At 47.5% G+C, this 18,021-nt stretch overlaps 1 protein-coding gene across 1 annotated transcript in view; it reads right to left on the bottom strand.

Annotated features, from left to right (window-relative positions):
• The window catches only part of SMARCC1 (SWI/SNF related, matrix associated, actin dependent regulator of chromatin subfamily c member 1), a gene marked incomplete at its 3' end in the record, with an annotated part of 66,307 nt that extends 49,234 nt beyond the window's left edge, over positions 1–17,073 (bottom strand). The window contains exons 1-10 of the mRNA XM_032238164.1: positions 16,597–17,073; positions 9,012–9,131; positions 7,057–7,142; positions 6,079–6,160; positions 4,982–5,074; positions 4,110–4,179; positions 1,937–2,006; positions 1,293–1,368; positions 725–850; positions 54–178 (exon numbers count right to left, since the gene is read on the bottom strand). Of these exons, the coding sequence (XP_032094055.1) occupies positions 54–178; positions 725–850; positions 1,293–1,368; positions 1,937–2,006; positions 4,110–4,179; positions 4,982–5,074; positions 6,079–6,160; positions 7,057–7,142; positions 9,012–9,131; positions 16,597–16,920 (1,172 nt within the window). The remainder of the gene's footprint in view (positions 1–53; positions 179–724; positions 851–1,292; positions 1,369–1,936; positions 2,007–4,109; positions 4,180–4,981; positions 5,075–6,078; positions 6,161–7,056; positions 7,143–9,011; positions 9,132–16,596) is intronic.
• Between the last annotated feature and the right edge of the window lie 948 nt (positions 17,074–18,021).

Genomic DNA, 18,021 nt, shown 5'->3' with positions numbered 1-18,021 from the left:
ACCTATCCACATCCATCCATCCATCCACCCATCCATCCATCCAAGGACCCTACCCCTTCTTGCCAACTTTCTTCCTGGATTCCACCGGGGTGGGAGGTGGTGGGGGCGAAGGAGAGGCCTTCCTCTTCCGGGTTCCGGTAGCTGCCTTTCTATCTCGTCGTTCGGGGCTACGGACCGGCTGTTGAAAGAAGAGAGCGATGGTCCAACAAGGGGAACTAAAAAAGGGTTAAGGTCCAGCCATTTGTCTAAGATGGTCCTGTTTGAGTAGAGGGGTAGAACAGAAGACCTCCAAGGTACCTTCCAGTTTCTCTTCTCTTCCTTTCCTCCTCTTTTTTTCTTTGCTTCCCCTGTCCCACTCCCAATCGTCTTTTCTCTCTTCCCTTTTCCCCCTTCCCCCTTTTCTTTCCTACCTCTTTCCTTCCTATTCTTCCCTTCATTATCTCCTTCCTTCCTTTCCGTTTCCTCTCCTTCCTTCCTCTCTTCTCTCTCCTTTCTCTTCCCTTTTTTCCTTTCTTCTCTCCTCTCCCCTCCACATTCTCTTCCCTTCTTCTTCTCTTCCCCTTTTTAACCTCTTCCTCCCTCCCCCCCTCTTCTCCTCTTCCCTCCTCCTCCCGTCTTCTCTCTCTTCCCTTCTTTGTCTCTTCCCTTCCCCCTGTTTAACGTCTCTCCTCTTCCTTCCATCCCACCAAGCGTCACCTCTATCCCAAGAGACCAAAAGCGTCACCTCTTCATTTCTCAGGTAAATCCGTTGCCGAAAGCTGACTGGCTTCTTGTTCTCATCCACCTCGTAGTCTTCTTCGTTCATCCATTCGTTGAAAACGTCCATGTCCAGGATCCATCGGGCGTAGACCTAGCCAAATAATCAGAATTGTCAGAAACATCTTTAAAGACAAGCAGTTCTTGACATGACCGCCATCAAGCCCAAAATTGTTGCGGCTATGTGAGAAATTCGCAAAGGGAGTTTTAACCTGATTTTAGGATTTTTCCTGCCAAGTGAAATGCTTCAGTTGTTAAGTGGGGAACACGGTTGTTAAGTGAATCTAGCTTTCCCAGTTGACTTGGCTGGTCAGGAAGTTGCAAAAAGGGATCACGTGACCCAGGGATGCTGCCACCGTCGTAAATGGCCACAGCTTCCAGCCCCCTCATCAAGCTTGACAACTTTTTTCTCATTTTGTGTGTGTAAAAACCTACGCCAAATTTCTCCTCCCCGAGAATTCTTAACACCTCAGGCGGAAAGTCGCTTAGAAAACTGCAGATTTCACAGCCAACGCCCACCGAGAAGAGAGACGCACCTTCCAGGGCTTTTCAGGAATGGGAGGCTCTTCGATCTCCGCTTCGACTTCGCTCGCATGGACCCAGGTGTCGTAGCTGAAAGGTTAAAAAATAAATAGGAAAGAGGTGGGTGGATTGGATAGGCTGGTCAGGCAGGATGAAGCGCAAGAGACCATGTGAAACAACATCTATCTACTATCTACCCACCCATCCATTCTTCTAGTATCTATGTATATTCCATCTACTATCTATAGAGTATCTCCACCCATCATCTTATTCATCCATCCTGTATCTACCTATGTATTTATCTGCCTCCATGTCTATCTATCCATCCAGTGTCCATCCATACATCTAATATCTATCTCTTGCCATGGATGTTAAGTGAATCACTGCGACTGTTAAGTCACATGGCTGTTCAGCAAATCTCTCCGCAAAAGGGGAATCACATGACCCCCGGGGACACTGCAACCGTCATAAACACGAGTCAGTGGCCAAGGCCCTGAATTTTGATCGCGGGGACACAGCAACAGTCGCTGGGTGTCAAGAAGGGTCGTAAGTCACTGTTTTCAGTGTCATTACAACTTTGAACGGTCACTAAATGAAATGTCATAAATCGAGGGCCACCTTTATTATAATGCTGGATTGCCAAGGCCATGTGGATTACCTGTCTGGGTAATAACCCCAATGCACCAGAACTTGCTTGTCTTTTCTCATCACGGGTCTCAGCCAGTCATCTGCCAGGAAGAGAAATAAAATGACATCAGTCTATCTATCTATCTATCTATCTATCTATCTATCTATCTATCTATCTATCTATCTATTCATTCATTCATTCATTCATTCCGTGCGGCGTGACAGAGTCTGGCATTCCTGCATAAAGTCACAAAACCAGCAGAGATATGTATATCAAAATATAAGACACCATTTTCAAGAGGCAACTGGACTTTCTTACGTTTTTTTTTTTTTTTTTTTTTTAATGAAGAGGTTTCGCTTCTCATCCTGGAAGCTTCTTCAGTTTGGAATCATGAAATGAAATGTTACTCAGAAGGGAGGAAACCTTTCCGGATGAGAAGCGAAAACTTTTCAAGGATAAAAACCAAGGAAGTCCAGTTGCCTTTGGAAAGAAAGCACCTTTGGGACACCCGAAAACCTGGATGAGTGAGAATCTCCAAAGACCTGTAGTGCCATGATGGCAAACCCTGTGGCATGCAGAGCTCTCTCTGTGGGTACATGAGCCGTCACCCCAGCTCAGCTGCACTGCACCTGCCTCCCACTGGCCATATTTTTGGGTCTCTACCACATATGTGCAGAGGGCAGGGCGCATGTGAGAGGCACACACTGCGCGCACAGGGTGGTGGTTTTGCATGCATGTGCAAGGGTCACACGCATGAGAGATGGTGGGGATTGTGGAGGGGCAGTCCCCGCTACCTGTTTTTGCTCCTAGGAGGCTGCAGGGAGGCCTACTAGGCCCAAAATAGGGTGCAGGGCGGTGGTGTTCGCACGTATGCACAGAGGGGCTCATAGAGTTGTGTGTGCCTGCACAGGGGGACGGGTCATGCACACATTGCAAGGAGCCGAGGTGGCGCAGTGGTTAGAGTGCAGCACTGCAGATTGCAGTTCTGCAGTTCGGCTGTTCTAATCTCACCGGCTCAGGGTTGACTCAGCCTTCCATCCTTCCGAGGTGGGTAAAATGAGGACCCGGATTGTTGTTGGGGGCAATATGCTGACTCTGTAAACCGCTTAGAGAGGGCTGGAAGCCCTATGAAGCGGTAGATAAGTCTAACTGCTATTGCTTTTGGCACATGAGGACAAAAAAGTTTGGCCATGACTGTTATAGTGAATGTCCTCGTGGTCTCCTGGGAAGTGCAGATGGAGGTGGAGCCTTCTTAGCTGCAGGATGTTTTCTGCTCTGTGTCCAAGTACAGGCCCCACCCCCACTTGCGCTAGGACACAAGTAAATTTGCAAGTGGTCTCCATGGTGCTTTGAAAGAATGCAAGGATTTATATCCCCCCTGTTCCCCACCATCCAGTCACAGCTGAAGAAGCCTCTCGGAGGAGAAGCGAAACGCCTTCAAAGGAATGGGAGAAAGCCCAGTTGCCTCTTGAAAAAAGCACCTGTGGGACTTCCTGACAAGTGAGGACAACTAACCAGTGGAACAGCTTGCCTGCCTTCAAACGTTGTGGGTGCTCCATCACTGGAGGATTTTAAGAAGAGTTTGGAGTTGGAGTTTATTCAATTTGTAGGCCGCCCTATTCCCCGAAGGGACTCAGGGCGGCTGAACAAAGCCAAGGGAGGGAAAATTACAAAAAGTAACACAAAGACAATCAGACAATACGAACAATTTAAAAGCACAACAGACACAGCAAATTCGAGTAGGGGGGGGGGGGGACTCAACCCCAGGCTTGCTGGGACAGCCAGGTCTTCACGGCCATCCAGAAAGTGGACAACCATTTGTCTGAAATGGCATAGGTGTTCCCTGCTCGAGCAAGGGGTTGGACTAGAAGACCTCCGAGGTCCCTTCCAGTTCTGTGATTCTGCCTTCCAGATGAGAAACCAGATATGAAAGGATTCGGAAGACGGGGAAAGAGGGAGAAATTTTCCAGAGTGTCTGGGGAAATGCTGCCCTCCAGTGGAGGCCAGCTGTAAAAACTCTGGAGAACGTTTATTTATTAAATCGATTAAATCGATTTGCAGGATCTGCCAAGAAACGTCACCTCTGCGGTCTTTGCATTCAAGCCACAACAATAAAATATGCCATTTTTTTAAGGCCCTGGAGGCAAACACCACTTATATTTTAAATGCTAGTTTAATCGAATATCATAAAGTTGCGTCGAACCTTCATCCAGTGAGGTAGGAATAGGGTATATATGATGTGTGGCTTTCGACTTGTCGTCTGTGATGGTCCCCTAAGGGAAAAAAAAAGCAGAGAGGGGAGTAGCATCTAAGCTTCCTGGGTTTTCTTGCAAACGTTTCACAAACCAACTAGAGAACGTCATCATTGCCAGAAGGGAGGAGGGTGTATGGAGAGGAGGAAGGAGAGAAGGAAGGTGCTCTCTGATCAGGGTGGTTTATCTAGATAACTAGATAACACCATCAATGCTAGAAGGGAGGGGGATTTGTTGAGAGGAGGAGGAGAAAAAAAGACCGTGGGGTCCTCGGTGGTCTTATGAGCTTGGTGGTTTTCTTGCAGACATTTTGTGAGCCAAGTAGGTAGTACCATCAGTGCAAGGAGGGGGGGGGATTTGCAGGGAGGAGGAGGAAGAGGAGGAGGAAAAAGACAAGGTCGTCCTTGGTGCTGAGTTTGGTGGCTTTCTTTCAGACGTTTCATGACCCAAACTAGGGAATGTCATCAGTGCTAGAAGGGAGGGGGATTTGTGGGGAGGGGGAGAAGGAGGCTGATTATGGAATTCTTGGTGCTCTGAGCTTGGTGGCTTCTGCACAGGTGTTTCATTACCTAACTAGTTAACACCATCAGTGCTAGAAGGGGGGGGGGAGGAAGTTGCTGTCTCTTTCTACGCGGTCCCTTCTAACACTGAAGGCGTTACCTAGTCGAGTCATGAAACGTCTCCAACCGAGGACCTAACTCCCGGTCTGCCGTTTTGAGCAGCCGAGGGGCAGTTTTAAGACCTCATTATCTCATTTTCTAAATTTGTTCACTACTCCAAGAGACAACGCTCGTGCGGAGCCAGTGTTTTCCAAACCCATTACCTGATGGCGCTTGACAATGTCTTTGAGCTTGTTAGCCACTTTCAGCTCGATGTCCGGAATGAGGTAGATGCTTGGTCTGCTTAGACAGTTATTCTGAAGAAAAGAAAAGAAAAAGAATAATGGAGGAATTAAAGGATATTTTTTTGATCCCAGAGAAAAAACAAATTAACAGGATAAAAAAATAAATACTGCATTCAAATAATAACCCATTATTCCTATCATAAAGAATACAGATTCAATAATTCAACAAGACACTCTAGGGAAACTGCATGTCTTTCAGCATGTTTCTAACTGGCCAGGATGCTTGCTACTTAATCAAGAGATGTGTTTGTGTGTGTGTGTGTGTGTGTGTGTGTGTATGTATATGTATATACATATATATGTACACATATATATATATGTATATGTATGTGTGTGTGTGTATATATATATATACATACATACATACACACACACACACACACACACACATATATATAATGTGTTGTATTTGAGCTGATAAATAAATAAAGGGAGACTAGTATAGATCTATTTCAAGCTATTTAGCTCTCATCAGCTAGCCATCCCCTTACTGGGATTCGAACCGGCTAGCTGATGAGAGCTAAATAGCTTGAAATAGATCTATACTAGTCTCCCTTTATTTATTTATCAGCACAAATACAACACAAATGTAACAAAAAGGCAACAGTAAAAATATTGGGTTTCTGTCTGGTCTCTTGTGACAAGCCGATGGACAGAGAATGGAAGCAGTGAACTTCCTCCCATATTTGGGCATACCAGGGGTTGTGACACTAAATACATACATACATACATACATACATACGTACGTACGTACGTACGTACACATACATACGTATACATACATACATACTTAAGAGATTGACAAAGAATCAACCTTTAGGGGAAAATCTAGGAAGAGATTTTTTTTTTCTTTCTTAGAGTACTTCACAGATGGTTGGTTCATTTGCATTTTATCCAGCCTTGTATAATAAATATGTTTATTATATTTATTGAGAGAGGCTCAAATCCCTCTTCGGATCCTTCAGAAGCACTTCGAAAGCCATTTCCACAATCCAAAATAACATTATTAGCCTTGCCTGCACTAATGTTTTTTCGATGTTCATAAACATTTCCACGTTTCGGTCCATCCGTGAAGGGTTTTGCAAGTCGAATCTCCTCCTGCACAGAAGAATAAAGATTTGGGGGCTATTTATCCCCATTCCGGACAAGTAGAAACACAATTTTCAGGTTGATCTTGACTTACGACCACCAACGGACCACCCCATTGCTAAACGAGACCCAATGAAGTGAGCTCCGCCCCATTTTTATGACTTTTCTGGCCATATTTATCAAAGGATAAATGGCTGCAGTCATTACATTAAGAAGCCAGTTATTAAGTGAATCTGACCCCCAAAGGGGGTCGTGTAAGCCAGCACCTTTGCCACTTGCCCCCCCCCCCCCGGGACATGGCAACAGTCATAAACATGAGTCAGTTGCCAAATGGTTGAATTTAGATCCCGTGATCATGGGGATGCTGCAACAGTCGTAAGTGTGAATATCGGTCATAAGTCGCATTCTGAAAACAGTCATAAATCACATCTTTTGATGGCGCTGTAACTCCAAACAGTCATTAAATGAACTGCTGTAAGTTGAGCACTACGTATGTTATCAGTCAGGATGGCAATAAAGGCAATTCTTTTCACCCTGTAGGTAGTTTTTAACTTACGGACAACACCGGGAGCAGAATTTCCATCGCTAAGCAAGGCTCAGTGAGCCTCGATCAATTTGATAAACCTTATTTTTGCTCCAGCTGTTAAGCAATCACGGCAGTCATTAAGTGAATCATGAGGTTGTTAAGCGAATTGGGCTTCCCCGTGGACATTGCTCGTCGGGAGGTCACAATCAAGAGACCCCGGGAAAGCGAAACATTCGTAAATACAAGTGAATTGCCAATTGATCACGCATGCACGGCTGTAAGTATGAGGACCAGCTCTTTTTTTTCAGCACCATTGGAGGTTCGGTGCTAAAGGAATGGTCATTAAGTCGAGAACTAGTTGCGGGGATAGCAAACTCACCATCCTTGCTCGTTCTTGTACTTGTAAGCGGCACCGAGGATGTAACACAACGTCCCTCCAGCTTTGAAATCCAGGAAGCACTTGGCCTGAAAGACAAAACCGCAACAAGGGAGAGTTGCGGGTTCCCCCTCCGGACAAATCTGAAACACGCAACCAGTCGCACAAATCTCACACCGCACGAGGAGAAACGATCGGCCAACCGCTTGCAGATTTTGCAAGCAAACTTCAGAAGCCGCTGGGTTAAAAGAATCCTTGCAGCTTACGGGGCACTGGAGGCGCCTTCCCCCACCGCAACTTAGTTGTGTCGCCGGGTAAGCACAAAGGCACAACAAACCGAAGTCCTGTTTTAAGGACCGGCCAGGATTCCTAGGGCGAGGCGGTTTGAGTCAGGGGGAAGAGCCTGGACGGCAGGCAGATCCAAGCCCTTAAATCAAACATGTCCTTTCTTCTTTCCTTTCTTGCTTGTTTTCTTTCTTTACTCTCTCTCCTTCCTCATTCTCCCTTTGCTCTTTCTTTCTTTTTCCCTTCTTCTATCATTTTGCTTGCTTTTATCTTCCCTTTCCTTGTTTTTAACTTCCCCTTTCCTTTTCTCCTTTCCTTTCTTCCCTTCCCTTCTTTTTTTATTGGTTTCCTTCCCTTCCCAATTTTCCTTTCTTTATTTTGTCCTTCCCTAACCTTCCTTTTCCCCCCTTTCCTTTCCTTTTCTGTCCTTTCCTTTTTTCCCTTGTTTTGTCCTTTCCTATCTTTTCCTTCCCTTCCATTTCCTTCCCTCCCTCCCTCTCTCTTTCTCCCCATTGTCCATCCCTTTCTTTTTCTCCTTTCTTCAATCTGATTTGCAGTTCTGCAATTCTAGAACAGCCTGAAAGGGAAATTTTTCAAACGAAACTCTATCTGAAGTTGCACAAAGAACGGCTTGAGCCCCACTTGACAAAGACAAAACACGTTGCACAGAAAGTTTCATAAGGACTTATGAAACCAGATTTAACACCAGAAAAGCATCCTTCGCTCCCAGCACATTTCCCAACCTGACACCCAGATGCATCAGAACCCAACTCCCAGAATTCCAAGCAAGTTCGCCACACTGATCGGCAATTGAGAGTCAGATAGGACAAGTGGCAAAGGGGCTGGCTTAGAAACTAGGAGACAGTGAGTTCTAGACCTGCCTTAGGCATGTCGTATGGGTGACTGTTGGTATCCATCCGTGTGTGTGTGTGTGTGTGTGTGTGTGTGTGTGCGTGTGTGTGCAGGGCGGGTTTTGCCTGCCTGAAACACACCCACCCACCCACACAGGGATGGAGAAACATCGTACCAGGAACATCTTTCCGGCCTAAACGGTCAGGACTCATTATGCAGCCCCTCATGAACTATGTGAGCCAGCTACTCCCACACCTGCCCCTTCTCCCCCCTATGCCATGCAGCTTGTAACTTTCGATTCCCCGTCTCCCCTCCCTCTGCTAGGTTGTAACTTTCTATTCCCCCTTCCCCCCCCCTTGCCATGATGTGATTTTCTATTGGTTTATTTGTAGAATGCTGTGAACTTTTCATTAGTTTACTTGTACCATGTGTGATTATATATGCCTTCTGATACGCTTCTTTTGATGACGCTGTAACTAACTTTTCTAATAAAAGAGAATCTTCGATGTTCATTTGAAGTTCGCTCATCCCGAGGATTTCTGCCTGGTGTTTTCCTTTCAATTCGGCCAAGGACACATGAGCGGGCCCTCCAGTGTGGCAACAACGCCGCAGGTGACTTTGGGCCAATCACCAGGAGACAGTGAGTTCTAGTTCTCTTTTTAGCATAAAAACCAGCGGGTGACTTTGGGCCAATCACCAGGAGACAGTGAGTTCTAGTCCCCCGCTTAGGCATGAACACAATGGCAAACCTTTGGCATCTCCCGTTCTGCCCACAAAGAGTATCACTGGAGACCCACACTGGGGAAATCCTCAATACTGACCGGAAACTTGGTAAAGGCAGGATTGGCCACATGTTTTCCGAAGGCATCTTCCTGGAACTGCAGCAATTGGGAAACCAGCCCAGCCAGGGTTTTATTGGTCGGTGCATCGGCCTGGACATACTGTGGAACAAAGAGACACACACACACACTCTTGTGGTTGTTAATTTTCCATCTATAACCGCATCGGCTGCAACACGAGAGCACAATAGGCCTCTCTTTGTTTTAATCCTGGCTCTGCCGGTGAGGAGGAGCCGTTGCAGGTGGAAGTCAGGTAGCAAGAGAGATACAGGCTGTCCCCTGAGTTACAACCACTCGTGTAGAGCAAAAGGTACAAAAAGCAGCCAAAGGTTTCTTAAGAGTGAGGAAAATTTCTGTGGCTAAGCCAGACAGTTAAGGGAGGGTTGTCCCGTTTTACGACCCCCCCTTCCTGCAGTTGTCAAGTGTATCGCCCCAGTCATCAAGCTAGTTACATTGTTGTTAAATGAATCCGGTGTTCCCATGGGCTTTGCTCATCAGGCGGTCGCAAAAGGGGGACAAGAGCCAAGGTGGCGCAGTGGTTAAATGCAGCACTGCAGGCTACTGCTAGATCAGCAGGTCAGCGGTTCAAATCTCACCGGCTCAGGGTTGACTCAGCCTTCCATCCTTCCGAGGTGGGTAAAATGAGGACCCAGATTGTTGGGGGCAATATGCTGACTCTCTGTAAACCGCTTAGAGAGGCCTGAAAGGCCTATGAAGCGGTATATAAGTCTACTGCTATCACTTGATCCCGGGATACTGAAACCGTTGTAAATACGAGTCGGTTGCCAAGCACCCCAATTTTGATCACATGACCGTATGGGGGATGCTGCAAGGGTTAAGTGTGAAAAAACGGTCATAAGAGACTTTTTTCAGTGCTGTTATAAGTTTGAACGGTCACTACACAAACTGTTGTAAGTCAAGGACTACTTTCTTAAGCTCCACCAGGGGACCCGATCAGCAACTTTAGTGTAGGGTTGTCAGGAATTCTATAGGGTCTCCTGCTCGAGTAGGGGCTTGGACTAGAAGACCTCCAAGATCCTCTGCAGCTCTGTTATGTAGACCCACAAAGTAGCTCTCCCCCCCCCACCCCCACCCCTCTTAGCTGTTTAATACCGGGTGAATAATGAATAAATGATCTACGGCTGCATATTCATTTCTGGTTTTTTTTCCAGGTTTTTTTTTACCTGCCAAACTCTCTCACCCAAAGAAAGAGGAATCTCCTATTTTTCAGAACAGAACAAGGCGGTTGGAAGGGACCTTGGAGGTCTTCTAGCCTTGCTCAAGCAGGAAAACCACGAGCATTTCTGATAAATGGCTGCCCAGTCTTTTTTTTTAAAGCCTCCAGTGATGGAGCATCGACAATTATATCCAGAATAGTATATGACCTCCTACTTGAGCAAGGAGTTGGACTAGATGACCAACAAGGTCCTTTTCAATTCTGCATTTCTGTCAGATCCTCTTCATTAATTAATTAGGAAAGAAAGACCACGAGACTCCATGTGTGGAAATCAAGTGTACTTCTACTAATTAAGAATGATTAAAGGCGAAGGGTAGCGAAATCTGATTAATTAGGCGCGAAAGCAATTGATATATAGAATAGCCCATTCCCCACCCCTTGGCATCATAGTCTCAGTCCAATCATAAGTCTTCCAAGTGTCAGGTGTGAGATAACTTCAAAAGGCATCACAAAGATGGAATGTCGATGCCGTTAGTCCTGGCGGGAAACACCCACGCATGCATAGTCCAATCAGTCGGTGAACTCCAGAACCTTCCTCCAGCACAATGAGTAACCCCTCCCAAATACCATGCCCTCCCTCCCCGTTTCATGGCAGCTGAAGCGATAGCAAAGCAGAAGCTGACAATTTCTGTAAGAGTCTGTTGCTTGAGCAGGGGGCTGGACTAGATGACCTCCAAAGTCCCTTCCAACTCTGTCATTCTATGATTCTGTTAGGGTTTCGTGTTTGAGCAGAGGCTTGAACCAAAAGACCTCCAAGATTACTTCCAACTCCGTATTTCTCTAAGGGTCTCCTGCTTGAGCTGGGGGTTGGACTAGATGACCTCCAAGGGAACCTTCCAACTCCGTATTTCTTTAAGGGTCTCCTGCCTTAGCAGAGAGTTGGACTGTACAACTCTAGGGCAGGTTTGTTGTTCACAATTTAAGATTTTATCGGCTTTTCTAATTGTTGTAATCTGCTTGGCGGCTACTGAACTAATTGGCAGCTTCTTAAAAAAAAAAAAAGGGAGATCAAATCCAGCCCTGCAGGCCATTGTGTGTGGCCAAGTTTCATTCGTACACAACAGCACGCTGCACAATAGATGAACAACAGATGAAACATTACCAGGCTGGCAGGCACAGGGCGTGTCGGTCAGGGTTTCAAGTCACAGATCTGGGGGAGGGACAGCTGCACTTCCAGCTGCTCTTCCCTGCTAAACCTTCCGAGGGGCTGTTGCGTTTAGGGTCGACACCTGCCAGCCCACTGCCATGAGGTCAGTAAGGTGTGATTGTGACAGTACAGGCTTTATAAAAGATGAGGGAACTGATCCTATTTGCAGATGACATGGAATACTTAAAAAGACTTCAGTAAGGCATTCGACAAGAGTAGACCACAATGTACTTCTTGGTAAACTGGGAAAATGTGAGATAGACAGCATCACCACAGAGGGAGTTGTAACTGGCTGACAAACTGTATTCAACAAGTAATCCTTAGGGGCAGTGTTTCTCAACCTTGTCAACTTGAAGATGTCTGGACTTCAACTCCCAGAATTCCCCAGCCAGCGAATGCTGGCTGGGGAATTCTGGGAGTTGAAGTCCAGACATCTTCAAGTTGACAAGGTTGAGAAATACTGCCTTAGGGATATTACATCTTCAATGAGGGAAGTAAGGAGTGGGGTACCACAAGGTAAGTGTTAGGCCCAGGACTCTTGAACATCTTTATAAATGACTTAAGATGAGGAGATAGAAAGGGAACTCATCAAAATTTACAATCGACACTACTGGCAGGAATAGTCAACATCCCAGAAGACAAACTTGGGACCCAAAATATCTGGACAGACTCGAACCCTAGGCCCTATCCAACAATATGGAGAAAAGCAAGGTTTTACATCTAGGAAGCCGGCTCAAAAACGGTAACCGCAAGAGGTGCCTTTGCGTCCTAATGGGCGATTGCTTTAAACATGAGCCAGCCACGTGCGCCAAAAGCTGAAAAAGCTAAATAACGACCCTTGCTCGTCAAAACAGAGGCACAGAATCAAAATCACGCGAAGTGTTAGCACTGTTAACTCGCATTGGTTTGGGACCCTGACAAGGACATCGGTTAAGGGGTTAAGTGAGTTTTGCCCCATTTCATGAACTTTCTTTCCACGGTTGTTGGCTGAATCGCTGCAGTTGTGAAGTTGTCAAGTGAACCTGGCTTCCCCAATGACTTTGCTCATCGGAAAGCCACCAAAAGGGAATCGTGTGACTCTAGGACAGTCTGCGAATCTCCTGCGACACAGGAGTCGGTTGCCAAGCATCTGAATTTTGATCAGGTCACACGGGGATGCTATTACGGCTGCAAGTGTGAAAACTGGTCACAGGTCCCTTTTATTTCTGGTGCCGTTGTAACTTGGGAGCTTTGCTAAACAAAAGGTTGCAAGTCAAGAGAAAACTTGAATTCTGATTGCAAAGAGATGACCAGAGCTGCCTCAGTTCCCTGCTGCGCACGTATGTAAACGCTCTATCGTGGGTGCACAACTTCATGCCTGTTCATGCACCAAAGAAACCAACAGGTTTGACCTGCCTTACAACCTCTGCGGCTCACCTGACATTCTGGGTTTCAGAAAAAGGTAGAGAGGCTGCGCCACCGCGTAGCTTAATGACTACACGTGGGAAAAGCTAGCTGGGAAAAATTCAACACAGGGGAGGAGGAGTTGCAAAAAGCTTGTGGCATTGGGTGTGATGCAGCTACCCCGCAAGGGGTTAGAACAGACTATTAGCGATGTCGCAGCGATCAGGGTAACCAACTAATCGTGGCATGGGGGGAAGAGTTTTTAAGCTCGGAGTTGAAATTCAGGGGCCCTTGGTGCTCTCTGAGCTGGGTGGCTTCCTTGCAGGCGTTTTGTGATCCAACTAAGGAACAGAATCAGTGCTACAAGGGAAAATGGGGTGCGGAGAGGAGGAAGACTCTCCAAGCTTAGTGGTATCCTTGCAGACATCTTGTTAGTAGGTATCTAGGTGACGTCGTCATCAGTGCTAACATTGGTGTTGGTAGAAGGCAAAGGGAAATATATGTTGTTTTGGAGGGGGATAAAGGCACAATTGGAATATATTGTATATCTTTTAGTTGTTATAGAAGAAGAAATATAAGGGTGGAAAAAATGGTCTCCGGGGTGTGGGGGTGCACTATAATATTTGGGGTTTTTTTTGCCTTCTTCTTTTCTCTTTCTTTTTTTGTGTTCACTATGTTTGTATTATTTGTACTTAAAAAATTTAAATAAAGTTTAAAAAAAAACAGTTCTAACATTGGGTTCATTCATGTTTCTGTGGATAATGAAATTCTTCAAGAAAAACACCAAGGCCAGAGAGCATCAAGACCTCTCAGTCCTCCTCCTCCCTTCTAGCACTGATGAAGTTTCCTAGTTAGGTCATGAAACATCTGCAAGAAAACCACCAAACTCAGAGAGCTTTTCTTCTTCCTCCCCATCCCCTCCCTCCCCCTTCCTCGACTCCACAACCAACCAACCCCCTCCCTTCCAGTACCAATGACATTCCCCAGTTGGGTTACAAGACGTCTGCAAAAAAACCACCCAGTTCAGAGAGCACCAAGGAACCCAGAGTTCTCCTCTTCCTCCCACTCCCTTCGCTCCCTTCTAGCACTAATGCTGTTCCCTAATTGAGTCACAAAATGTCTGCAAGAAACCACCCAGCTAAAAAGAACACCAATGACCCTTTTTGTTAGTTGTGAAGTTGTGTCCGACCCATCACGACCCCATGGACAACATTCCTCCAGGCCTTCCTGTCCTCTACCATCCTTTGGAGTTCATTTAAGCTCACGCCAACTACTTTGGTGATTCCATCCAGCCACCTCATTCTCTGTCGTCCCTTTCTTCTTCTTTTGCCCCCTCAATCTTTCCCACCTATCAGCCTCTGCTTTGCTGCTGCTTCGGCTGCCATTGAAACGGGGAGGGAGGGCATGGTATTTGGGAGGGGAATCATGATGTGCTGGAGGAATGTTCTAGAAGCTGTTCTGACCATCTCATTGCGCATGTGGAGGAAGGGAGTTTCCCCGCCAAGGTTAACTGTCCAGCATTCCAACCTGATGAGGTTTTTTGAAGATATCTCCCACCTGACAGATGGGTGAATTATAATTGGGCTATGGACTGGGGTGCCAAAGGGAGGGGATTGAACTATACATGATATTCTTTGCTTTCGCACCCAATTAACCAGACTCAGCTTAGCTACTATTCGTTTGCAATTAGTAAAAGTACACTTAATTTCAAACAAATGGAGTTGAGTGGTTTTTTTCCTGATTATTAAATGAAGCAGCACCTGAAAATAAGCTGAGTCTGTCCAGCATTCCACCCTGATGATGTTTTTAGGCTCTTCTCCAGGGAGTCCTTCCTTCTCATTGACCCTACAGAAGACCCCAATGACCATACAGAAAGAGAAACTCGGATAAACAGGGATTAACCCCAGAGAAACAATCAAGTGGACAACAATACTGCAATCAAGGAAAACCCACATTCCCACCACCACCAATGCCAGGGCAAGCAATTATATAGAGACCAAACCCCCACCCCCATCCTAGTGGGATCATGAGACATTTACAAACAAACCACCAAGCTCCAAGAGCACCAAGGACAAAGAAAGAGAAATCCAGATAAGCATGGATTTACACCAGTCAAACCATCAGGGAGAAAGCAATCAAGGAACTCACAAGGGAGAAAACCAGGCTCCCTCTAGCACTGCCAAGACAAGCAACTGTATATAAACAGAGACCAACCCCCCCAACATTTCATTTAGTAACGGCTCAAAGTTATGACGGCATTGAAAAATGTGACTTATGACCCTTTTTCACAGTGACGAACTTTGCAGCGTCCCCACGATCAAAATTCAGACGTATGGCAACTGGTTCATATTTATGACAGTTGCAGTGTCACGTGATCCCTTTTGCGACCTCACAATGCGCAGTCAATGGAGAAGCCAGATTCCCTTAACCACCCAAGACTGCAGGGATTCGATTAGCATGTTGTAAAATCGGGCAAAATTCCCCAAGCAAGTCTTGCTTAGGGACAGAAATTTGGGGCTCAACTGTGGTCGTAGGTCAAGGACTAATTGTATTCAGGGGGGTTGGGGAGATCTCAGGTTCCTAAAGAATTGAGAATTAAATCCAGTCTTCAAGGGCCCCAAAGAAAGCAAGTGTAGCTAGGAGGAGACAGGAAGAAAAGTAACAATGCAACACAGCTCCCCGTGCAGAAAAGCTCACAACTGGTTGCATAAATGACATTTCCCCAATCCAAGTGGTGCATCCCTAGGTTCAACTGGCCCCATAATCCACAGCCACCCCTCTCCCCCACAGACCAGAGGGCAGGAGGGTTAAGAAGACCTTAAGACATTATTGCTTTTGGTGGGACAACGATAATGACCCTCTCTAGATTTAAATACAGGGGGGGGAGACCCGTGCCCAGGTCCAGCTAGACCCATAATCCACAGCAATCCACACAATCCCACAGAGCAGGAAGGCAAAGACATTATGAATGGGGAGAGAAGGATGACCCTTCACCTAGGATTAAATATGGGGGGAAGAGGAATGACCCTGGGTCCAGCTGGCCCCATAATCCACAGCCACCCCACTCTCCCAAACAGCAGGGGGGTAAAGACATTATGACTTGGGGGAGGGGAGAATGAGTTTGCAAGTTTGCAAATTTAATAACATTTATATGCCGCCCAATGTAGGACTCCGAATCCCGAATGACCCCCATCTAAGGCTAAATATGGGGGGAGGTCCTGTTCCAGGTCCAGTTGGACTCATAATCCACAGCCACCCCTCTCTCCCAGACCCAAAAGGGCAGGAAGATGAAGACATTATGACGTGTGTGTGTGTGTTGGGGGGGAGAATGACCCTATCTCTGGCTAAAATAGGGAAAGGGGGCTGTCCCCGGGCACAGCTGGCCCCATCATCCACAACACCCTGCCCCCCTCACACCGTGGATGATGGGACCACCCGCTCTGATGAAAGAGGCCCTAACCTAATCCCAGGGAAGCCCTGAGGGGAGGGATATGTGAGGAGGAAGAGGGAGGGGGGATGCAGGAGGGGGGTCGAGGGGAGGCGGGGTCAGAGGTCAAGGGTCAGAGGCCTCCCATTCTTTGTTTTTTCCCCTCAGGAATGAGAGGCCTCATTATTATTTTTCCTTTCCTTCCTATTTTTTCCTCAGAAATGATAGGCCTCCTATTTTCTTTCTTTTTCTCATGGGAAATGAGGGGCCTCCTCTTCTTTTCTCTTCCTTTTTTACCTCAGGAACGAGAGAGGCCCTCCTATTCTTTCTTTCTTCTCCCTTTCATCTCCTTTTCTCCCCAACCCCGCCTCACCTTCTTGTAATGCTTAGCCAGCCAAACCCGGGCGGCTTCCAACTGCGAAGCCGTGTCGGCGCTTTCCCAGAATTTCCCGGCGGGGCCTCCGTCTTTCCGGCGGGAAAGCGACAAAGGGCCGGCGGAAGAAAACGACGACGACGACGAGGACGAAGAAGCCGAACCGGGCCCGCTGCCTCCGACGACGGTTCCAGGCCCCGACACGGGACTCGAGGCCGCCGTTACCGAGGCCGAGGCCGCCGCCATTGTCCTGCCGGGCCTACCGCGCCGTCGCCGCCGCCGTCGCCGGGGCCCCGCGCCGCCCACTTTCCTCGCTCCGCGCATGCGCGGCCGAGGAGGCGCCGCGGCGGCTACTGAGGCTGTTCGCTCGCCGTCGCTCTCTCTCTTTCTCTCCCTCTCTCTCGCTCGCTCTTTCCGCGCACGCGCCGCCTCAACGCCGAGCTCGCGACTGCTCCTCGGCCGGGGTTGCCTCAGGCCGAGGGGGAGGATCGGTGGAGCGCATGCGCCGACTGCCTAAAGGCACGCCTTCCAGCCGCGAAAGCGCCTGCGCCGTACTCGCCGCCGTTGAGTTGTGCGCACGCGCGCTTTCCCCTCTTCACCCCTCCCCCCACGTTTGGATGGACAACCGGCCCGGCCGAATGGACAAGGGCCTTTCCCCCACACACACCTTTTGCGCAAGCGCGGATTTAGGGGAGTGGACCGCGCCTGCGTGAACCGGGGAGAGATGGAGACGTCCGAGACCCCTGAAAGAGGGTCGGGGAGGGGCGAGGGGTCTGGCCTCGCCCACTCAGACCCAGTCGCGCCACGTGGAGGACGCAGGCTGGACTTCCATGATCGGCTGGCCCATGGGAGTAATACAGTAATCAAGATACCCTGGCAAGGCACGCAGCGCCTCCTGGTGGTTCCTCTCTGCACGTGTGAAAGGGCTTGTATCATGCGTGTTGCTTTGATGTGTACAACCTCGGAACCTGATCAAGTAGCCAGAGAGAGGTTTCCCTTTTTTTTTAAATGTGGCTGGTTTTAAAATTACAGGTAGTCCTCAACTTGTGACCGTAATTGAACCCAAACTTTCTTGTCGCTATGTGAGACACTTGGGGAGTTTCATACATTTTACTGCCTTTCTTGTCACCATCGTTAAGGTAATCACTACAGTGATGAAATTAGTCTCCTGGTTGTTAAGGGAATCAGGCTTCTCGCCAAAGGGGATCACATAACCTCACGACTGTCATAAATATGAGACAGTTGGGAAGCATCTGAATTTGGATCATGTAAGCCTGGGGATACTGCAATGGTCGTAAGTGTGAAAAAGGGTTGTAAGTCCCTCCTTTTGGTGCCGTTCAGAGATTGGTCACTAAATGAACTGTTGTAAGTCGAAGACTAGCCGCAGGGAGCCCTTTTGTGAGGGAGGTAGAGCATAGGCTGGGA

This window comes from Thamnophis elegans, chromosome Z (genome assembly GCF_009769535.1).
Source record: "Thamnophis elegans isolate rThaEle1 chromosome Z, rThaEle1.pri, whole genome shotgun sequence".
NCBI classification, from domain to species: Eukaryota; Metazoa; Chordata; class Lepidosauria; order Squamata; family Colubridae; genus Thamnophis; species Thamnophis elegans.
This window is presented reverse-complemented; position numbering and strand designations above follow the sequence as displayed.